Here is a 24638-nt window from a genome sequence, read left to right as displayed (position 1 = left end):
TGCAGAGAAATGCATATAGGTTTTGAACAACTTGTGTGCGAGCAAGTGATGGATGGAACGATGGATGAGTGAATGCATTTATATAGCGCTTTCATATGTACTACTGTACACCCAAAGCAGGCGGGCGGACGGACGGACGGACGGATGGATGGATATAAATATATTTATTTAAATATATTTATATAGCGCTTTCATATGTACTACTGTACACCCAAAGCAGGCGGGCGGACGGACGGACGGACGGATATAAGTATATTTATTTAAATATATTTATATAAAGCTTTCATATGTACTGCTGTACACCCAAAGTGAGTGGATGGATGGATGGATGGATGGATGGATGGATGGATGGATGGATGGATGGATGGATGGATGGATGGATGGATGGATGGATGGATGGATGGATGGATGGATGGATGGATGGATGGATGGATGGATGGATGGATGGATGGATGGATGGATGGATGGATGGATGGATGGATGGATGGATGGATGGATGGATGGACGGACGGACGGATTTAAATATATTTACATAAAGCTTTCATATGAACTACTGTACACCCAAAGCGCTTTACAATCATGTCGGAATCTCTCATCAACACCACCAGTGTGCAGCATCCACTTGGATGATGCGATAGCAGCAGCAATACAATGGCGCCAGTGCGCTCACCACACACCAGCTATAGGTGGAGAGGAGAGAGAGTGATAGAGCCATTTAAATGGATGGGGAAGATTAGAAGGCCATGATTGGCAAGGGCCGTTGGAGGAAATGTGGCCAGGACACCGGGGTTACACCCCTACTCTTTACGAGAAGTGCCATGGGATTTTTAATGACCACAGAGAGTTGGGACCTCGGTTTAACGTCTCATCCTTCTCATCCACCATATCTTTGACAGTATAGTGTCCCCATCACTATACTAGGGCATTAGGACCCACACAGACCACAGGGTGAGCACCCACTGCTGCCCTCACAAACACCTCTTCCAGCAGCAACCTAGTTTTCCCCAGGAGGTCTCCCATCCAGTTAGTAACCAGGCTCAGCCCTGCTTAGCTTCAGTGGGCAAACAGTCTTGGGCTACAGGCTGATATGGCTGCTGGCTATATGTGATGACAGAATTTTAATTTTTGGGTGAACTATGCCTTAAAGGAAGTTTTTCTGTGCTTTTCCTGCAAAACAAAACACACTCCCATCCAAGACTAATCCAGACATCGCTGTTCCTAATGTTAACATTGCAATGTGTTTTTCTTTTGAAACTCTGATGTAACAAATTGTATCGGAATTATGTTTATCCTTGTCTTTTCTGGTATGAGTAACCAGCATTTTCATTTTTAAGATTGGAACTCTGTCTGCTAATTGCAACATGTGACTGTTGGGCTGAAGCTTGGCTTGCTCCCAGTTCACAAAATGTTCTTGAACTAATTCCATCTGAAGTTAATACAGGTAGATGATTTATCAGTCTCTCGGACTGCTGTGTATACAACCGGTATGTGTCAAGCTTAAGCGCTGCCATACTCAGTTACTAAATGTCATGCATTTAAAAAAAGAAAGAAAAAAAAAACGTTTGTATACATAATCATAATATTTATTTAACCAGTGGCAGAGAGACAAGGAAGAGAGAGTTTTTTTTAAACCACTTCATCCCATGAAAAACAAGTTGTTCCAAAACTATATAGGCCTACATACATGTCCATAAACTGTTAATATTCTAGTGGTCTCTTAATTTTTTATTAAAATTAAGAGCTTTATATGGATTTAGAACAATGTTCAACAAATTATGACATTTCATTGTTCAACACTCCCGTTAAAAAAAATGTAAATATCTTTAAATGTTTAGCTTACAGTGCTCAAAAATGGTTTGAAGTTAAAGTTATCTTTCTTGTACTGGTAATGGTTTGCAAGGGCGATGTCAGAATTTACATATCACTGAATAGGCATTGTAAACTGCAGCACAATGCAACAAGAACAAATATTGTTGTCTTGATAATAAGGCCAATGTGCTAAGTCTCACAAGTGTCCTTGTCAACAACAATAACTTGCTTGATTGCTGTTGATTACATAAATGTGCATTTTTGCTCCAATTTACTCAGAATTTATACTTTGCCAGCGAAAAATCTTCTATGTATCACATATTTGCATCAACAGATTACATGAAGTCAATCATTTGGAACAAACATTTAATCCTAGCAGGTCTATGAAATGTGATGTGATATGAGTGTGAAATGCTGACCTTCCTGACTGATATACTGAATGGGAACTCGCCTGTTCCATTTGCCTTTCTGAGATGGTGTGGCCCTGTTTTATCAACCCCTAAATGGAGTATTAAGAATTTAGCTTTGCTTAAAGCTGATGCGAACCACTGGTGAGTATTGTATCTGCACACAGGCTAAAAAAACTTAGTAGAGAGGTTAATGGGTTCTTATCTTCCAGATGAAGAATGTTAAAGGAGCAGGATGGGCAGAAGGATAATCTCGGATTGAAGACTGAAGAATGACGATTGGATTGACGCAGGTAAGTATAAGTCCAGGTATGTAGCTCACGGTAGTGATCGACGAGACCAGACAAAGTGTAGAGGCAGAGTGAGGGTTTATATACAAAATAACTTAATGAATGTGGCAGGTGTTTCCAATTAGAATTCTAGAGAGCAGGAACGAGTGGATGGAGCAGTGAGGTCTGGTGCTGAGTGTGTTGTTGACTCCGTGACAGTATAGAAAGAAATACCTCCACACTTGTGAATTGAATTTGGGGTCCCTGGTCTGATACAATGTCCTCTTGAAGGCTATAATTGCAGAACACATGCTGGAAAAGTGCTTTGGCTGTATCCATAGCTGACGGCAGACCTCAGTGGGATTAGCTTGCAGGCTTTTGAGAAGTGGTTTACAGCGATCAGGATATGAGTATGGGCGTAAGATGGAGGTAGTCTGTAATGAAGTCAACTTTGATGTGGAACCATGGTCGACGAGGTACTGGGAGTGGGACAAGCTTCCCCTCTGGTAGGTGAAGTGGAGTCTTTGACATGGCACAGACAGAGGATCCTATGACATACCAAGCAACATCCTGGGTCATACTGGGCCACCAGTAGCGATTGGGGATTAGGTGTCCAGATCACAGGGCTGTGTGAACCATGAGGGGTAAGCGAAGAATTGATGGAATGAATACTTTCCCCTCAGGACCTACCGGCAGAGCTGGCTCGGAGCAGGTTGTATCGGTGATCTGGCTGTATGGAGACAACCGGATGGGACTTACGATGATGGATGGAGGGAGAATAGGCCCAGGAGGGTTGACATGTTGACATCAGGTGAGTGTAAACGGGGAAGGGCTTCAGCTTTCTGATTCCTGTGACCAGGTCTGTAGGTGGCTGAGAAGTTGAAGAGGGTACAGAATTAAGTCGGCATGCTTCACGAAGATAATCCAGGTTATTGTCATCTGTAATGACTTGAACTGGATGTTTAGCTCCCTACAACCAGTGTCTCTACTCCTCCAGGGCAAGATTGATGGCTAACAGCTCTCGGTTGCCGATGTCATAGTTGCGCTCCACCAGGAGTGCACATGGAAGAAGGCACGTGGATGGAGATGGGGGAGTTTCCCCTGCCGCTGTGAGAGTACTGCTCCTATCCCTGTGGTGGAGACATCCACTTCAACGACAAAGGGGAGGTTGGGATTTGGATAGGTGAGAGTAGGAGCAGAGTGCAGAAGGCATTATTCAGGATCTAGATGGGTTCAATGGCAGATAAATCCCAGGACAGAAACTTGTGCCGACCGCAGAGCATGGCTTCTGAAGGACCTGCATAATATGGTGGCGTAGTTTGGCCTGGTTCCAGGAATAAATCAAGATGTCCTCGAAGTAAATTATGGCGAAGTGATGGAGAAACTTCCGGAACACCTCATTCATGAAGCCCTGGAAAAAGGAAGATGAGTTGTCCTGATTTTCATAGTGGCCCGATGGTGTAATGAAGGCAGTTTTCCATGCATCACCCTTCCGTACCCAGATGAAGTTATTCGAGCTACGCAAGTCTAGTTTGGTGAAGATGCAGGCCCCACACAGCTGTTCCAAGGCGGCAGAAACCAGAGGAAGGGCATACCTTTTACTTGATGGTCTGTGAATTGAGGACACTGTAATCTATGCAAGGCCACAAGCCTCCATCCTTCTTGGCCACAAAGAAAAAACTGGAAGGTTTGGGTGGGAGGTTGATGGACGAATAACCCTTGCTGTAGAGCCTGTTTGCTATATTCCTTCATGGCCTTCTGCTCCAGCATGGACATAGGATATATTTTCCCTTTGGGTAGGGTTACCCCAGGCAGTAGGTCAATCGCACAGTCCCATGGCCGATGTGGTGGTAGTTTGGTTGTCAGTTGTTTACTAAACACATCCTGGAACGTCCGGTATTCAACTGGGATCTCCTGCTAGATATTGGACTCGATAGTGTTGGAATTTTGGCTTATGATATCAGATGACTGAATTTCACTGGATTTATTTAAACAGTGCTCAAAACATTCCTCTCCCCGATGAATAACCTCATTGTTGGTCCAGGAGTTACACTGTGAATGTTGAAGTAGCCATGGGTGTCCTAGGATGACACCAGCACCATGAATGAGATCTTCGTCTTTTGGCGCTCATCTTCGGAGTCGATGAGCGCCTGGGCCGTAACAGAGAGATGTGCGGTAGTCACTGTCACTGGGGTACGTGTCAGATGAGTAATCATGGGAGGAATGTGAATAGTACTCACCGCTGGGCCAGGTGGACGCACTGGGCTGTCAGGTAGCAGATGACCCTCTCCTCCACAGTATAAACATAGGCGATTCATAATCATCCTTTGATGTTCAGAGTGGGGCAGGTGGAAAGAATCAATTTGCATGGGCTCTACTGACAGCAAAGACATCTTGCTTTAGGGAATACCCCCCATAACCGGAAGTGAAGCAACCTTTTTTACAGATGTAACGAGTTTGTTACTTAGGGAAGAAGGAGACGGGAACCGGCGAACATTTCACAACTTGAATCATAAAAAATAAACAAACACAAAACTAAAGTAAAAGCGACAGCCCCTCACAGATGACTGCCACACACATAAATAAAACATAATGTAAATGTCCAGGCCTGGTCCTCTCTTGTCCTTTACTATCATCGCTCCTTGTGCTCCTCCTTCAGACACAAGGCCTTGCCTGGCTCTCACGGCTCTCGGCCTCGTCCTGCTCGCCACAAAAGAATACGGAAGTTTGTGGAGCATAACCCATATTAGAGATAGGGAGTGTTAAGGGAACTACTTCTCAGATTTTTTTCTGAAGGAAAAAGACACTATTAAATCCCACATCTTTAAAGTTTCAGAAGAGATATCAACAGTCTCAGATCTGTGCTGAGATTTGCCAATATATGCATGTCTGCAATTGAATTAAATGAACGCCAACATTGTTCATCAAAATCTTCCAAGACAAAGCAATCTGAGTCTCTTATATGCCCACTGACGCCTGCAATCAGTTTATTGACTGCCTTTTTCACACAAAAATGGAAAGTGCTTTCTTGATCTGGCAAGCTCTAATCTGATTGGCTGGTTTTACACAACTTTTGGGAGTAAGAGCACATAAGGGTTTTTATCAGTCCACCTGGTAAGAAAGTTGTGTTTACAAGGTTCAAAGCTGATACAGCGAGCAAGTTTGAGGATGACATATGCACTGGATTTGGAGTTTATCAGGGCAGTGGCTTGACATATTTCAAAGACATTTAGGGTTTTGGTTGAGGCAATTAGTAGCAAGTATATATCTACAAACAGAACTACAGTATATGTCATGTTGGAATAGACTGGACTTTTTTATGGCCAGAAATTGTGAGTACAAAGTTTATGCACATTTTATGCTATTTTACTGGCACTTTCTCACAGTGTTTCCTTTCCTTTCTACTGGTATCATCTATTTCATCTATCTATATGCCCTAAATGGCATGCAAAACAAAAGGGGACTATGATCGATTGCTTTACATGCTTTAGATGGTCTCTTCCTTTATAAGTGGGTGGTTCTTGGTCAGAATAAACTGCAGTGTGGATCAGCTGCTGTTTAGCCACATACATTTTCTAGTTATTATGGCATCTTGGTAGAAAGCTTTGAGACAAAGTTAATTATTTATGCATAATTTACTCTTTTTACTAAAAAGATATATCAGGGCACATTGAAATAAAGTTTTACCTACTTACTAAGTTGATGCTTAACAGTATTTTTGGGTTAATTTACAGTAAGTCTTCTGCTCTACTTTATGAAAGGGCCAATTCTGAATAGAAATGTTTTTCTCTGAGAAAGACAAAACAGTCTAATATGCAGCGTTATTTAAAAATTACTCATACTCATTACAGGAATTACTCATAAGGTTATAACTTTCTAAATTCACTGAGCTCAGACAATGCATTTTTGGTAACACTTTATTTTAATGGTCCCTTCAGAGATTACTGCTGTAGACTATAAGTAACTTTGCACCTACAGCACATGTCAGCTATGTAAATTTGCAAGTGCTTGTCATCTTATTCTACTAACAACTAACCCTACCCCTAACAGTCTTCTAGTCAAGTCAAGTCACTTTCATTTATATAGCGCTTTTACCATATGGACTGTTTCAAAGCAGCTTTACAGTGATAAAAGGAAATTAAAGTAACAGAGATTGTTTTGGCTTTACAGCAGCTCTAGAATAAAGTTATTGTCCAGCTAAAGTTATTGATTTGATGCATATTTTCCTCCAGAAGCTTTGGCCTGCTTAAAGAAAAAGAATCCCACGCACTCTTCACACACCTCATTTGTTTGTATTTCCTAAGCAGCTGATTGTGATTCATGATTGTGAGTTCTGAGGCAAACTTCTTCAAGGCTATGGGGAATAATGTTCCTCCCAGAAATCACATTTGGCCTGGAGTGCAGCATGTGATAGCAAACAATTATAATTACAGTACTAAGTTGATGTTATTTTCTGCATTCACCATGATTGATTTACATAAGTGCATGTGTTTTAGAGAGCAGTGGAAGGTGGAGTATTGCATAAAACACAACATAAACAGTGAATAAAAGGCGAAACGGAGGAAAGGACACCTCTTTCTTCCTGCATTCACTTCTGATGAGGGGGCTGTCAGAATGATTTCAGTATAGTCTGGTGAGATTAAGGGTTACTCATTGATATCTAATTTAGCGATTTGGGTCAGAGGAGGCCTGCTGTCTGCTCAGTGTGCGCCGCCCCACTCGTACGAGACATCTGATTCATGCAGCTATGACAGTTGCCACAATTGTCCTAAATACCCAGTGCCGTTTCCTGACCCATTTCATTGATGCTCACTTTGAAAGGGAGGGGGAGAAGGGGGCATTTAAGTCTCTAAGAGGATTATGGTCTGGGAGGAAGGATTTTTTTTTCTGCTTAGTAATATCTGCGAGTGGGCACAAGTCCATCTGCAGTATCACGACTGAGAACAGCTGATGTGGGTGGTGGGCGGAATAGGCCCTCCAGTAATTTTGTTTCTGTGTCACGATGCGGGGGTGTGATTTCAGCATGCGGCCGTAGCAGATTTTCTCTATTTCTAATCCTTTATTACTGGCAGCATTAATCCAAGAATTAAAAAGGGTGAGAGACAAGTGTATTAAATGTGCAATATACTGACTTTGAGCAAACTGCAGTTTCATCCATCTAACCAAAAAAACGAAAGGTTTTATGTGCATTTAATACTACACAGGTTGATGCTTCATTGTTTGAGAAGAAAAAAGCATAAGAAAAGATGTAAGAAATGGAAAAGCTCTTTTTTCACAGATACGTGCAAACTGTGTCATGATCGTAGTATTTATGAATGCTCTCAATCATTTTATTGTTCATAACTCAAAATAATTTTTAAGCAAGCACAAAGATGCACAATCTACATGACTGTCTTGACTGTGTATACAAAATAATAATACATTTTCACCCTTTACTAGATGACAAAACCAATTTCTGCTTTTGGGAATTTTATATGAAACATATGTGTCAACAATGCCATGAGAAAACAGTACAATGAATTTTACCATGCGGCTAGATAGTCAAAATGCAGCATAATTCACTTAATACTACTGAACAATCTCAAAACTGTGTACAATGCTTTCAGAAGTTTTTTTATGAGTGACTTCATGAGTCACATGTCATAATGCAGATGATCGTCAGTGCATCATTTTTGCAGTTCCCTTTATAAGCTTCCGTCCTTAGTAACTTGGTGACATATGACATGTTCAACCTTTACTTTTACAAAAATTTAACAATCTTATTAATGGGAATAGGAAACATATAACCTAATGAACCAGTAAACCTTTTTTAAACCAGCAATACAGATCAAAAATACAATTTACAAATTCACAATACAATTCTATATAACTTAGATATGTGAAGATAACTACAGTGGCTGAGAGAGCTCAACGCGCTTACAACTCAAGAAAACAAATGCAAATAGAAAAAAAAACCAGCAAGAAAACATCTTCAACAGTTTGACAACACGTGTAGTGCAAATACTCACAATGCAACCAAATACATAAACACACTATTGGCATGTGTTTTCATCAGTTGCAGCTCTTGGCCACTGTAAATAATACATAAAGACATGAATTCTGTCAAATACATTATAATTAAATAATACATATATCAATACAAATCCATTAAACCAATTGCTGGTCCCCATATACTGGAAGTCATTAAATCCTATCTAGAGTCATGTCCTGTGTATTAACATTTGGATTTGAAAAAACAGTAATCCCCTGGCTCCACTGAGACACTTTAATCTGAAAAAGATTTATTTCTATTTATACGTACATTATAATGAGTGTCGTCTTTATCTCTCAATTGGATGTAAGGGTTGCGTAACCACCAACATCACAATTTTTCACCATATTACAGAGGACTGCAAAGACAGCAAAATATCACCCCCTACTGGAAGGCTGTTTCTATTACAAGGCTTCATGACATGAGAGACATTGGATTGACTATATTTTTGTGCATAATAATATACAGCCTAATATTATGTATATATAAGCCTGAGCCATTGGCCGTTTTATAAAATGGACACTTCTTATGCACAACTCATTTGTTTTTACAACCTTTTTGGTAAAATTGTGGTTAGGTCTACCATCTTACTTTAGAAAGATCAGTGATTTATTTTAGAATTCACAAGTTTATGCGATCCTGAATGTTTCTGTGTATTTACAGTTGTGTGTGAGTTAAGGAGGTGCAATAATTTAGAACAGCGATTAGATAAACTGACTGGAACTACCTGTGTAAAACTGTTTGAACCCATGCACACCTCCCAGCCAAATATAAAGCCACACCTTCTTCTACTTTTATTTTGATCAGGTCATAAATACCACCCACTGGTCTCACCAACATGTATAATTAGACAAGTCAAGCATTAGTAAAAAAAAAAAAAAAGACATTCTTAAAATGTAATTTTTAACTATAGATCAGTGGTGACATTAATGTGTGATGGTGTTTTATCTGGTGTATTTGTATTTGCAGTTTGCAGACCCATATTTAAGAACCACCCATTTGTCTTTAGACCAAGCAAAAATTCAAAAAATAAATAAATAAATCTGGTGAGGATCAGCTGATTTTTTAAAAATTTCTGATCTATTTAACCATATTGAAAGAGGTACCATTTTGACCACATGGCTGAGAATGGACTTGTTTGCTTTCTGTACTTCAGCACAGTGAAACTGTATACATAACCATACAGTAAATCATTGTTGAGATGGGAAGTTATTGCTGAATATAGGAAGTTATAAATGTAGGGGTGTTACAGCTGATTTTTTATATATACTGTACATCCTCTATTTTATCCATATATTTGACTGAAGAGGAGCTGTTGTTCTCTTCTGTCCTGTACACAATGGAGAGGCATTTTGTTTTTTACATGTTATATTACACTATTCTGTTTCACTTTTTAGCTCATAATGAAGCAACACCGTGGGCTAGTAGACAATGTCAACAGGTAAATTTATAGTTGTTTAGTTTAAATGGTTTTCTACTGTGGTATCACTTTCATGTATGAAGACATTTTTCAGCCTGACTTGGAAGTCCTAATCCTAATCGGAAACCCACTTGTGTTCATCACAAGTAGAGCTTTTTCTGGACCACTAGCATTGAAATATCTAGCTCAGTCAAAAATCAAAAGACTATCAGACATCCCATCGGATATTCTTGCATATTTGGAGGTTCTCGATCTTGGGGGAAGTGGCATTCGCTCATTAGATGGACTAAGCAGTTTCCACTGGCAAAATGTGAACAGCCTGCAGCTGGATATGAACTTTATTGATCAGATAAGTCTGACTGACCTGGAACCAATCCACAATGTGATTGGAATGAGCATCAGCTTCAAAGGAAACGAATTTGTCTCTATAGAACCAGGTGCTTTTCAGTCTCTGAACTTGAGTAGTCTTGATTTCAGTGGCTGCTTCAGCTAAATTAAATTATCCTCTCTTCTGAGAGGGCTTGAAGGTATTAAAACCAACAGACTGAAGCTGGAATTGTATGAAACCGATCCAAATGTGTTCATACTATCAGCTGCTCTACAATCCTTTTGCAAGATCCTCGTTACTGATCTAGATTTCCAGCTTCAGCATTTCTAATTCCACGTTTCATTGCCTTGAAGGGTTTAAAAGGCTTGACCTTACCAGAGCCCACCTGGATTCATTGCCCTTTAACATGACTGGCCTGTCCAACTTGTCCCATCTGGTGTTTGATGAGAACAGATTTTCAGATGTCTGCAACATAAACACCAAAAACGTTTGCATGCTTACGCACTTGTCCGTGAGCGGGAACTTAAAGCCCCTCGATTTCCGTAATAGATGCTTAGTCATAGTTCAGTAAAACTCAGAGGACCTTGTTGTAAAGACCAGCTGTTTGGTCTGAGTGAACTGAAGCTCCTCAATGGTGTGGAGTCCACAGCCTTTCAGTGCGTCTTTGCATCTGCCGTTTTTTGCCTTGTCAGGAGAATGGGAAGATATTCGAGATACACACAGCTGTAAATTCAGAAGATTTAGTTTGGGCTACCTCCATTTGCAAGCTACCCAGACAGAAACATAGTGTCGGCCCAGATCCGGCCCACATCTGGTATGCGTTGAATCCACATGTTCCAGATGTGGCCTGGATATGGGCCGACACCATGTTGCTGTCTGGGATTAATGTTTGCTTTAAGTTGGAGATCAAATATGGCAATCTACAGTATACAAGCCTTATTTAAAAAAAAAATATATATAACTCAAATTATTATTTGCATTGTTTTGTTATTATTATTTGTAGTTCAGAGTTTTTAAAAAGATCTAGGTGTAATGTCCCTTTTCAATCACTTTAACTACTTCCTCGATTATTTTGTTTGAGACATTTAACCTTGTATTTTGTTGCAGGTAAATTTGACCTAGTTTGATTTTTGAGTTGTCAGAAATATCAGTTAACCATTTTTTTTCTTGACATTTTGTGACTTTTTCTCATTTAGGCTCATGTTGAAGGGCTGGATTGAATCCACTGCTGCTTCAATGTATATCTAATGAGTGATTATAATCAAAGTATTTATCAATATTTTTGCTTCTAAATATCAAATGAGTTGAATGACTTCTCTAGGCTTATGATATTTTACTTTGTTATAGATGTTATGAGTGTGATTACTGAAATGTTCTTTTCATGTATTCTTTAATGTCTGGCGCAATGCCATGAATGCAGTAACCGTGCTTGCTCATTTAGCCCAGCTTCCAGAAATTAATTATGGACTTCGTTAACGTGTCAATACATCCATGCTTTTCTAGGGTACCCTGATTGCAATCGTCACAGGGGTCATTGAAACCTATAGTTGAGTGACCATTTCTCAGTTAAAGTCTTTACTGCGTTAGACTAAAGTGTCCTCTCCTTGAGAGAAAGAATGTATTATCTTGATGTTTTGAGAAGGCTCTCTCCTGTTTATAGTTAGAGCCTGCATATCATGGCCAAATCCAACCTAGAAGAAGCTGTGTCTCTCTGTGTGTGTGTGCGCGTGTGTGTGTGTGTGTGTGTGTGTGTGTGTGTGTGTGTGTTAGTATTCTTGTTTACCGGTTAAGGAACAAGTGGCATTATTGGAGATAGACAGAATAGTTTACTTCGACATGTTAGTGCACAGCAGATCTGCGACCTGGAAGGTCACGACGTGCCTAAATTCAGGGTCTGAGTGTCAGCCACATAATCGACGGAGACATGCTTCAGTCTATCTATGAATATGTGTGGAAATTTACTATGTTTATCTATTTCTTAGCCAATCAGAATCATTTAACCAGAAGCAAGGACGTAGCTTAGACCTTGGTGAAGGGTATAACTCCTGTGATCTTTGTAAATGTAAGCGGAGCGGCCTATTAACTCTTTGTGAGTCTTGAAGCTGACTAGTGTCTGATGAAACCAAAAACTATCTTTGGTAAAAAAAAATTCTTTAATTTATTATAATTCTGAATCTTGTCTTAAAATTCTGCACTTCAATTTGATCCACATATTTTAATGTTTTAAGGCAACTGTACAGAACCAAAATAATGCAAAGTTTCAACATACCAATGTTATAAAAGTAAAGTTATAAAAAGTTATAGAAGTTTGAGTTTATTAAAATATGTAATTAAATATATACATTTTACAAAGCATGTTTAACTCAAAATCTAATAGAATCAAAGGCAATCAAAGTCAAACATATGAACAAGTTATATGCCAATATTTAGGTTGATATCTCAAAAAGGTTGCGGTACCAAACTTTTCCACTAGATGACATCCAGGCTCCACTGGTGACCATATAAGGATTCTTCGATTTCCATATATGGTTTTAAAGAACCAGAGCGTGTTTTAGTTTGGCACCGTATCACCAAATGGAGAATCTATCGCTATTTACCTATTGCCCCGTCATTTCTTTTGAAATATGAAAACGAGAGTCGAAAAGCTTTCAAATAATGTTTGTCAAGATTACTTTAGATCTAGACGAAGATATTATTGTTATAAATATGTAATTGCAAACATTCAAAGGGTGTGGGGGAGGGGCAGTCTTAAAAACAGTGGTTAAAAACATTTTTTATAAATCATTAACTGAGTGAAAAGCATTGATATTAAAAGTTGTTTGTACCTGATTTTGTCTTTTTTCATAGTGTGATTTTTGGGGAACTGTATTAGGGTCAATTTGACCCGCTCCAAAAAGGCAGTAACCAGAAATCGAACAGTGCACAAGGGATAGAAGATCAAAGTTGGCTATTGACAGTATCAAAGCCTTAACCTTTTGAGTTTGTCAGAAATACTGGTTAACCTTTTTTTTTCTTGAAATTTTGTGACCTTTTCTCATTTAGGGTCACGAACATGTGTGCCGATGTTATAAAAGCAAAGTTATAAAAATTTATAAAAGTTTGAGTTTATGAAAATGTAAACTATGATTTTGTGATCATATTTTTTTCCAGTCACATTTGACCAATTCTAAACCACACTAAATTAAATAATTACAATTAATTTTGTATTTAATAATTTATAAATTATATTGTTTATGAAGGCTGGAAATGAAAAACGCCTTATATTCAGGTGTGCATAATGATTAGGCACGTTTTCTTTTACAGATCAAATAAGCCAAAAAAGAGATTTAACTCACACTGAAAAGTCAAAAATTATGAAATGCCCTTGAGAAGAATGCAATACTAATGCAATACTAGAAACTACAGTTAAGGCACGACCATTGGGCAGTGAAATGCTCATTGTGTCAGTAGAGTCAGACAAAAACTGGTGGAAAAGAAAAGACACGTTAACTGCATAAGAATTAAGAATTAAGGTGAATAATTAAGTGTGAAATAATCAGGAGGCCTTTAGTCTCCAGCGCCACCATTTTCCAGAACTGCAACATACCTGGAGTCTCCAAAAGTGCAAGGTGTCAGGATCTCAGAGACTTGGGTTAGATAAAGAATCCTAAACCAGGTCAAGAGTCAAGAGACTTAAGTTAGGTAAAGAATCCTAAAAAATTACCCACTCTTAAGAATCACAAGCTGTATGTAAGTGTAGTAAAATACATTTCTTATTAAGAGGGGGTCATTTTTTAGGATTCTTTATCCAGAATCTCAGAGATCCTGACACCTTGCACTCCAGGTATGTTGCAGTTCTGGAAAAATGGTGGCGCCGGAGACTAAAGGCTTCCTGATGATTTCACACTTAATTATTCACCTTAATTCTTAATTCTTTTGCAGTTAACGTGTCTTTTCTTCTCCACCAGTTTTTGTCTGACCCTACTGACCCAATGAGCATTTCACTGTCCAATGGTCGTGCCTTAACTGCAATTTCTAGTATCGCATCCTTCTCAAGGGCATTTCATAATTTTTGACTTTTCAGTCTGAGTTAAATCTCTTTTTTGGCTTATTTTATCTGTAAAATAAAACTTGCCTAATAATTATGCACACCTGAATATAAGGCGTTTTCCATTTCCAGCCTTCACGAACAATTTATGACTTATAAATTATTAAATAATAATAGTAGTTAAGATTAATGTAAAATTGGTAAAATGTGCCTAAAATATGATCAGAAAATCAATGTGCCAAATAATTCTGCACGCAGTGTATATCTAAATAAAAATTGTATTTCTATTGAATCCAATTAGGGTATATAAAAATTGTATTTCTTTTGAATCCAATTAGGGTCAATTTGACCCGCTCCAACAAGGCCGTACCCAGAAATCGAACAGTGTATGAGGGTTAAAGAACTTTTAAAGCAAAAGGATGATAAAATACAATAAAATGTAATTTTGACATGCCTTTTTATTTTCAGTATTTTACAACTTTAGAAGTATAAATATTTCTATAGTATACAACATCTATGACATCCATAGAGCTTTCTGTGGGTGATGTACAAAACTCAAAACCACATCTTATTGCACAGATCCTAAAAGACAATGATAAGCAGAGTCATCTACATAAACACTGTTTTCACACATAGAGAGAGGAAAGAAAACTCCAAGAAACAAGCAAGAACATACTGAACTGGAGTGACAACAAACAATTAGGCTACCACACCGACGGTCCTCAACAGCAAGTGTCCGCTAGGAGGAACTCACACACACGTAGATCACAGCATAACTGCATGTGATGTAGCACATTAATTTGGCAAATAACACAAATGTACAAAATATACATCCTAGAAGTAGTTGTAAACAAGCAATTAATGTGCTTCTTTAATGATTCAAACATTAATTTTCAGGAAAGGAAGGGGGATAAAGAAAATAAATGATATTTGAGAACAGACGATGCATATGTCCTATAAAACATTCACATTTTATCATTATCATAAAAAAAATTATATTATGTTATCCTCAAAATCCCAATAAGCGTTGTGTTTTTAATCTTAAAGTGCCTTGTATCTCTTCAGACCTCCTACACTACATTTGTAAAGTCTATGAGGAACAGAAACTTTAGTGTGCTAATATGGTTTAAAATCTCTACAATCAACTTCGAATTAGCTACTTTATTTGATTTGTGTGTCCAGCTCATATATGTGTATGTATGTATTATATATGTGTGTGTATATGTATAAATGTGTATATGTATGTATGTATGTATGTATGTGTGTATATATATATATATATATATATATATATATATATATATATGCTTTGTTTACATAAAACATTAATTGCAAATACTTCAATATCATACTGTAATATAGCCTAGATGTTTCACAGTACAAGTATACTAAAAATGACCTAGATATACAGTTGCTCTGCTTTAAGTTGGTACGTGAGCTACAGCAGGTTTAAAGTTAAGACCAAATATCAAAAGACACAACGATTCACCCACTCCTCTATTCTGATGCAAACCTTCAGTGGTCACTATGCAACTGTCTAAAGATCAAATCAAGTGTGACTAATGACAAATATGCTTTTAAATATTTAAATGAAGAAAACGTAAAGAGAGCTCGAAGGTAAACGTACAGGAAATGCACTTATCAATCCTACTGCACAAGATGTTAATAGCACAAATGCATTTAGTTCAGTATTATACAATCCCCATTTATAAGTGTTGTACTTTGCATATGAATATGTTAGAAACATTTTGGATTGGACATTTTACCACAAGCCTTGACATACCACAATATCATGTTGCTAAAGCACATTTGATTATCCCTGTATAAGCCCTTTTAACCAAACCAGGGGAAGTACATTATGTTCTTGTATGCCAAATGGGAAATGTTAGCCCTAAAAGCTTGGCATTTTTCATTTTTTGAAAAACAGAGTGTATATAATCTACATAGTAGCAAACCTTAATCATGGGGTAATGCTTTAGTTTCTGAAACTTGCCTTTTATATAATGTTCTGTATCTGCCTTGTCCCTTTTTTAATGTAAATGAATGACTTCAAGCGGCATCAAGTACGAACATTCAGAGAACAACTCTGCTGCATCACTTAAAACACATATCTGAAAATGCATGTGGTTAACACCAACATTCCTCAGTCCAACTTCAAGTACACTTTGTTTCAGATTGAGACTATGATTATTCTGCTAGTTTTAGACTCAATATCAGCGCAATTACTGAGCAGATAACATCACTAGCGACTAACATTCAGTACAGTATACAAACATATGACATAGCAAAATATATACATATAAAACATACAACACTCATTTTCAACCGACCCCTCTGTACAATTAATGCTGCTGTATTTACAATATATTGCATAAAAATTAATTCGTAGAAATGCATGGGAAAGGAATGTGAATTTCACCATGACCTGCTAAGAACAGCAAGTCATATTTCCATAAGGCCCCTTCCACTTCGATTCCAGAACCACAAGATGATTCCAATATAAAATAGTTCCAGGTGAGAAGCACAGGACAAAGTGCATTCCCTCTGTGCACCACTACCCAAAACAAAGCTTTGCTGATAAGGTCAACAAAAAACAACACACAAACAAAAACAAAAAACAAAACAAAAAAAGTCCAAAGAAATATAGAAAATAAATTGTAGTGATCTGTTCAACTTGCAGAATGTAAGCCATATTAATAGCACCATTGCTACATATACTTTCCTAGTGGTTTTTAAATGCATCAAAAACCAGTAAAATACATAACGCTAGCTTGAATGAGCGTGAAGCCTTTTTTTGTATTTATTTTTTTACATTCAGTTAACATGCACCTTCAGCTCTAAATTCAAGGTGCTTTTTGTTTGGTATAATTATACTCCACGATTGGCACAATTCATTTAAGCCTTAAAAAAGGCATCCATACTCCACCTCCACAGTTATTGCACACGCCACTTGTTACATCACACTGCAACACAACACAATGTCTACTTTTGGCGCTTTTGCAAGATCTAAAACGTGACCACAAATCAGCAGCAAAACATGTCAACATTCAGACTACACTTATTCTTAGACATAATATTAACAAAGCATTATAGATCACAAAACAAACAAACAAATTAATTTCTCTGGTTTCTCATGAAAACCTAAAGAAACAGCTTCACCGGTCCTCAGATAGGAAGGCTTAAAGATATTACATATAGACAAAAATTAAGTTTACATCCTCGGTTCTTTTAAAATTCAATACGCTTGGCAGCTACAGTACAATACATCACTTTTTACAAGTTGAACCACGTGGCAGATCCTTTGTTTGTTTAGAACGGACTGAATCTTTTTCAAGACTAGGACTATCCTTCGCCAAAGGCATACCTTTTGATGAGTCTTTGCGATTATTTTTGGGTGCGGAAAATACACCTTGAGTGGGTTCCTTTCTCTTCTTTTCTACTTGCTCTTTTCGGTTGGATGAAATCTGTTTGTCAGACACCTTTGACTCACTGGCGCCATGTTTAGGGTCAGGACTGGATATAGCAGTTATAGTCTTCCCAATGGGATCACTTGTGCTGGAACCCTTGAGAGACTCTGATTTAGGAACATCAATTCTGGACTTTACTTGTTCCTTTGAGGAAGGTCCAAATGTTTCAACTGCAGCCGTGCTGCCCTTACCAGAAGGAAGCCCACCAGACACATGTATTTTAACAGCGGGTACTGGCAACACTGGCATGGATCCACCTTGAGAACCAGGGCGGGTCTCTTTCTGAGGCTGGGATTTAGGCGTAGACAAGACTGACACTTTTAGATCCTTTGGATTCACTATGTTGTCCTTGACAATGGGCTGTAGCAGTGCTCTGTTTTCCTGCTTCCCCTTATCTTCAACAGCCTTCCCAATAGATTGCGTAACAAGTGGAGAGTCTACTCTTGGCTTGTTTTTGGAACTCAAAGGTGTTGGTTTTAATATAGCACTACCAGACGGTTGTGTCTGTTCTATTGCAGTCAGTGCTGGACTTGTCTTTGTCGTGGACATGTCCACTTGCTTATCAACGTTCTGGGTGTCTATGCCAAGGACACTCTTGAATTTCTGCTTTTCTTCCGTTTTCATTGTGGATTGCACATGCACAGTGTCTTTTTTTGAAGCGTCACAACTTCTAGTCTTTGGTGGGCTTGCACCTGTGTCCTTTGATGTGATATTCATGTTTACTTGGCTTCTGAAGATGGCTTCTTGGTTTTCACAGCTTTTTGAAACTTCAGCTGTGCCTGAAGAGTTAGGGTTAGGGATACAGGTAATCTTTTCAGTCACACTACATTTGAAGTCCTTTTTAAGGGCTATTTTATCACTCAAGTCCATTTTGTCTCCACATGCTGGCAGGGTTTTACGATCCTTTACCGTACAATTTAATTGGCTACTTGCCTCCTTCGCATTTACCTTGTCTGCATGTTGATTTTTGTTTAAGGCTAGTTGAGACTGATGGGTTTGCACATTGAATTGATCAGAATTACTTACTGTTTGTCCATTTTTGGCACACATCTGATCAGACTGTGGGGGTTGGATGGTGGTAGTTTTTAAAACAGCCAATCCAGAAAATTGTGGGGTGGTGATTTCACAGGCCTGGGATTTTGAATCAGTAACAGGCATGGTCTTCAGTGGGGTGGCAATTGTGGATGGAGTGGCTTTTCTTTGAAGGGTATGCTTGGTAGACAATGAACTTTTAATAATAGGGGCCTCAGGTGTATCTGCTAGTGCTGAGACAGAAGACACAATGGATATTGTGACTGAAGAAGCTAAAGATAGACTCTGCGGGGTAGATGCTATTTCTTTAACACATATCTCGGGTTTAGCCTGCCTTGAGTCAGCGGCTGAGGTTGGTGTACAACCAGTCCGGTCTATGACTGCAGACTCTACGCTTTTTTCTAAACTTTTAACTCTGGTAGATAATTTGCTTTCCTTCAAATCTTGAAGACGCTCTGGATTGAGGTCAGAAAAGTATTTGGTGCTACCAGCCTTATTCTTTTTATCTATCAGATTCCTGGTTGCAGCCAAGGTTGGGCTTGATATTGCAACTGTGTTGTCTGTAATATCTTTCGATGGATGGATCTCTTTTATCACTGAGGTGTATGTTATATTGGCTGCTTTGTCATTATTTATGATATTCTTGTCAGTAGACAATGCTGAACTGGGAAAACTGGTTGGTGTCTCACTCAGCCTACTATTATTTTTGCTAGAATTCGCTTCTTGGGTTTGCTGGACAGAGTTGAGTTGGGCAATAACAAGAGAAGACTCTAGGGACTTGTCAGGTTCATTGGCTTTAGTAAGGACTGGTTGTATCTGTTGAGTTTCAATTTGCTTTGGAGAGGTCTCCTCTATATTTTCTATGTCATCTTCCTGGTCTTCATTGCTGACTTCCCTGATTGAGGGCGTTTTCCCACATGCAAAGTGAGCGCTGTGTCGTGCAGCCCTCATCTCCTGAGCTGTCTTTAGCCTACTCTCAGATCTTACACTTGTGTCTATGGACTCTAGTTTACTGCGTGTAATCGGCAACTTCATTCCATCAACTTTATTTCTATTGTGCAGGGCCTCATTACAAGATGGATTTATTCTACAGTCCTTATTGGCAAAGGACTCTTCTTTTGTAATGGTTTTACTGCTTAAATACAGACTGTTTTTATGGTTAAGTGTCCCGGGCATCCCTGCCTGTGGAACTTTCTGTTTTTCTGCGGTTTTCTGTTGAATTGGCTGTTTTACACATAGATCCTCTGCTAATAGAGCACTTTCACCATGGCATTCTGCCATTTTGGATAGACACGTGTCAGTCTTGGATACACGAGGTCCAGATAGCAGACCAATGTCCAAGGTGCCCTCTAGTGGCTTTAAAGAGGAAACAAGCCGTCCCTCCAATTTGTACTCAGAGGAGGTCTTCCTGATAGGGCCATCAGAAGCAATCATCTGAAGTTTTTCTACCGCACTCTCCCCTCTCCCACTAAAATGCTTATGGGCCAAAGTTTCAGAAGTGCCATGGATGTTGCACATGCCCCCTTTAACATGTTCCATAGCCAATGCAGAATCCAACTGAAGACTTTTGGACCTGGTGGTGTTGAAATGAATGCTTTCATGAACACCAGAAGATATTCGAAACAAGGAGTCCTCCCTCTCCTCAAAGGACTGCCTCTTCCTGGCAAACTCCATGTTGGAGGCTTTGAATTCTAACCTTTCTGGTTTATTACCTTCCTTAATTGACCAAGAGATGTGTTGCTCTGATTGACATGGTGACCTCATATTCTCACTTAAAAGTGATACACAGTCCCCACTGGTGACAGACTCTGCTATGCTCTCACAGACTCTTGGGTTTAGTTTTTTGTAGAGGACATCCTTTAAAGTAGCATTTGTAGACTTGTCGAAGGATCCAGATTCGGAAACCTGGGTTCTTGCACTGGGACGTGTTAGGACACCCCACTCCTTTTCTTCAGCAGCAGCACCTTCCACATCTTGCATGATGTCTTGTTTTTGAGTAGACTCCCGTCTCTCAGCCCAGTCCTGCCTCTTTACCACCACTTTGGCCTTCAGTTTCTCCCTATCTAGCTCCTCTACTGACTCTTGTCGGCCAACTTTACGAGTGACAGCCCGCTTTAGGCAACCCTGCTCAGCAGGTCTTACCCGAGTAATGGTGGGTGGCTCACAAGAAGTGCTGTCCTCTATGCATGATGGGGTATACTCCCCTCTAGATGAGGCCTCCCCTTGAGACTCCTCTTGGGTGACCTCCAAACTGTGCTTTCGGGTGCATAAATGTTTTTTGTCACCGGCATAAGAAGGGGAGAGCTTCTCTTCGGATTGGACTCGCTTCAGGAGTGGGGACCGAGGTGGCTCTGCGCTTTTCGGTCGCACCATATGGCGTACAATAGTGGGGGGAGAGTGCATTTTGGTAGGGAAGGCCTGAGAAGTTTTGGAGCTTCCCACAGTGTGCGTCAGCAAGGGAGATGGGGACCGCTGAGGAGAAGTTGGCTGAGGCTGAGGGGTAGGGGAGGGTGTACGAGCTAATGGTGAGAGGGGAATGCTACCTGCTGATTTACGTCGGCCCTGACGGAGCCGTCCAGGTAGTTTGGGACCCAGGCCATGCAGAGTGCTGGGTCGGATGTGGCCAGAGCCTGCAGGTGAGTTAGGTGCACTGGAACTGGGGGAGCTACTCTGTGATGAAGTTCCACCTATAACAAAGAGTGGAAAGCTAACATATAAAGATAATATACAGTGCCAACATTCTTTTTTTTTTTTTATGACTTTCAATCCCAATATAATTCCACACTGAACTTAACAGAAAATGCACAGAGCACTAAAGCAGCAAATATTTACCTCCCTTGATGTGATATGAAACATGATATTAAAATATTCTTTTAACAGAAACACGGTCTAGGTAATGCAAGACACAAACCTGACTGGCTGAAGTCAGGTGTTGCGCGAAAGGCAGCTGTTGGGGATCGTGGTGAGAGGCTGTGTGTGGGAGATCCAGGCAGACTCTCTCCTGACGACAGAGAGCGGTTCAGCGAGGAGAAACTGCGACTGGTGTGTAAAAGTGGAGAGGGCTGCATGGCAAACCGTTTGAATACAGAACGCCGCCTGGAGAGGAAAAAAGCTTGACTGAAAAAACAATTGGAATATTCAGAATGACATTTTGCATTATACAATATGCATAAATTTGCAAGAATGTACAGTATATATTGAAAGCACACTCAATGGAATACTATATTACATAATGAAATGCACTATACAGGTTTTTTCTGACAAAAAATAAATAAATATCCAATAATAAAAAATATCCATAAAATCCAAATAACAATTTATTTGCTAGAAGAATGCTACAGAATTACACTTGTCAATACTAAGGTCATTTGACAATATATTTTTTAACATTAAATCTGATAAACAACTGAAATGGTTATAATTACATATTGCAATTATAATTAAACATTACAACTATTAGGCAATATACAGTATGCATTGTATGCAGTAACTAGTAAGTACACTAATTGTCCTTGCTAAGCACAGTTAGTGTGTGTACATTACAAAAAAAATGCAACAACAGCTCCATCTATTGGTAGCGGGGGGATCTTGCTACTGGTATGTAGGTAGCTTATCGAAATGAATGTGATTATGTAAACAGACAATTGTAAAACCTAAAATAGACGAGAATAGTGATTTTCCTGTTTTCTTACCTTTCTTGTGTTTTCTCTTTCTTGGGTTTCTTGGTTCTTCTCACCATTTTGCTTCTGTAACTATTTCTTCGAGCTGGACCAGTTTTGATAGAAGTGTTTTCAAAAGGGGTTGTGGATATAGCTACTTTACTTCCACTCTACAAAACAAAATGTAAGTGTCCCTAACAGAAATACTTTAACAAAAAGTGAAAAAATAAGCAGTGAAAATAGTGTTGTTGTTGTAACATCAATTGTTTTTTGCACCTTCAGCAGTAGTTCCACCACCTCAGTGTGAAGCAGCCCATGAACTGTTTCTCCATTCACATGAGTGATCAGATCTCCAGCCTTAAGACCAGCCATGTGAGCAGGACCACCATCCTCTACATTCTATCCCCCCCCCCCCAAAAAAAAAGTCTTTATGAGTAATGCAGTAAAATGAGAAATTTAAAGTCCTTGCCCTGTTAAATTTCAATTTCAAACTCAAGTAAGAATGCATGTTGTCAGCTGTTTGGTTTTTATTGAGATGCCACCCACACTTACCCAGACCATGTGATAAACCGTATAAACGTCACTGTCACAGGCGTAGACCCGAATCGCTCGCAGAGTGAACCCAAACTTCTTCCCTGAGCTGTGGATGATGATTGGCTGACGACTGCTGACACTGCTAAGTGGACAATCTCGGCTGGGGGAGGAGTCTCTAGAGGATGGGTCTGATGACAGTGAGTATGGAGAAATGGGGCTTGCTAATGGTGACACACCAAAAACATCTGAGGGAACAAGAGAGGCCAAATCATACATTAATAAATCAATAAATAACCTGGCACTGTGCATAAGCAAGTAACCACCTTTATTTTATTGAAGACTAAACCGTGGACTTGTTAACTTTACTGCACATTAGCATAAAGTGCAGCACATAGATGAATTTTATGGTAAATGGGGCGGCAGTGGCTCAGTGGTTCATGTAGGTTGTCTACAATCCGAAAGGTTGGTGGTTCTATCCCCGGTTCCACCTGACCAAGTGCCGAGGTGTCCATGAGCAAGACACCTAACCCCAACTGCTCCCGACGAGCTGGATGGCGCCTTGCATGGCTGACACCGCCGTCGGTGTGTGAGTGAGTGAGTGAATGGGTGAATGTGAGGCAATATGTAAAGCGCTTTGGTGGCCATTGGGTCAGTGAAAGCGCTATATAAATGCAGTCCATTTACCATTTACTGTTGGTAAGATTTTATTAAATACTTTTTTAATAAGTCTCTTATTCTCACCAAGGCTGCATTTATTCTATCAAAAATAAAGTAAAAACAATAATTTTGCGAATATTTTCTAATTTAAAATAACTAAAATGTAATGTATTCTTGTGATGGCAACACTGAATTATCAGCAGCCATTAGACCTTTTTTCAGTCTCACATGATCCTTCAGAAATCTTTCTACTCTGCTGATTTGGTGCTCAATAATCATTTCTTATTATTATAAAATATAAAAACAATTGACACATTTTCCAGAATTTAAAGAACATTATTTCATTGAAAATAGAAATAGAAAAGTTTTGTTACAGAGTTAAATTATTTAAGTTCACTTTTGATTCATTTAAAGAATCCTAGCATACCGTTTAATCCCTTTTTTTTTGTGCAATTTGAGCACATGCATTTTACTCCTTATGATGCGTTCACACCGGACGCGAATAGCGCGTCAAATTCGCGCCTAGTTATACGCTTGACCACTTTGAATCCATTCGCGCGTCAAGAGAGAAATTGACGCGCGTAAAAAACAAAAGTTTGAAGCGAAATTTACGCGCGTCGGAGGCGAAATCCGATGAAACTCCGGAGGCGAAACCCGTTGACGGCCATCTTTTTACATGTTTTGATGTCCACATGTTCTTGTTCAAGAAATTACAGTGACTGTAGCATTTCTATCATAAAGAAGTGGACAAATATTAAAGATTAATTTGTATTTACAACTTACCAGGTTGCCCAATCTCCTCACTGACCCTCTTCCAAGCGAGGTCCTTTTTGTTCCTGTCTCTGTACAAATATGAAGTGGAATCGTACAATTCTGGGTGACTGCTTACAGCAAGAATAAATTTTTCCTCCATAGCTGTCAGTGATTTTGGAATGAAAGATTCCGAGCTGGAGTTTACGCCACTTTACCTCCTGAGTGACAGCAGGCAGCTAGGCTCC

The 24638-nt window shown here is 39.2% G+C and overlaps 2 protein-coding genes across 21 annotated transcripts in view; one reads left to right on the top strand and one right to left on the bottom strand.

Moving 5' to 3' along the window:
* The first annotated feature begins 9855 nt into the window (after nt 1–9855).
* On the top strand, nt 9856–10835 carry cd180 (CD180 molecule). The gene is given in 3 exon segments (XM_077206245.1): nt 9856–9983; nt 9985–10590; nt 10592–10835. Coding segments are annotated over 3 exon segments (978 nt in total).
* Nucleotides 10836–14731: 3896 nt separating this feature from the next.
* The window catches only part of mast4 (microtubule associated serine/threonine kinase family member 4), a 184432-nt gene continuing 174525 nt past the window's right edge, over nt 14732–24638 (bottom strand). For 10 of the 20 annotated variants that reach the window (XM_077206313.1, XM_077206316.1, XM_077206317.1 and 7 more), the window contains 5 exons: nt 23002–23228; nt 22726–22848; nt 22483–22619; nt 21702–21886; nt 14732–21477 (listed from right to left, as the gene is read on the bottom strand). In XM_077206313.1, coding sequence (XP_077062428.1) covers nt 17558–21477; nt 21702–21886; nt 22483–22619; nt 22726–22848; nt 23002–23228 — 4592 coding nt within the window. In that variant the 3' untranslated portion in view covers nt 14732–17557. Of the gene's footprint in view, nt 21478–21701; nt 21908–22482; nt 22620–22725; nt 22849–23001; nt 23229–24638 lie in introns of all 20 variants that reach the window. The other 10 variants (XM_077206312.1, XM_077206314.1, XM_077206315.1 and 7 more) reach the window with 1 other exon arrangement.

The sequence above is a fragment of the Siphateles boraxobius genome, unplaced genomic scaffold, assembly GCF_051911475.1.
Source record: "Siphateles boraxobius isolate OS27281-9 unplaced genomic scaffold, OSU_SipBor_1 56, whole genome shotgun sequence".
NCBI classification, from domain to species: domain Eukaryota; kingdom Metazoa; phylum Chordata; class Actinopteri; order Cypriniformes; family Leuciscidae; genus Siphateles; species Siphateles boraxobius.
This window is presented reverse-complemented; position numbering and strand designations above follow the sequence as displayed.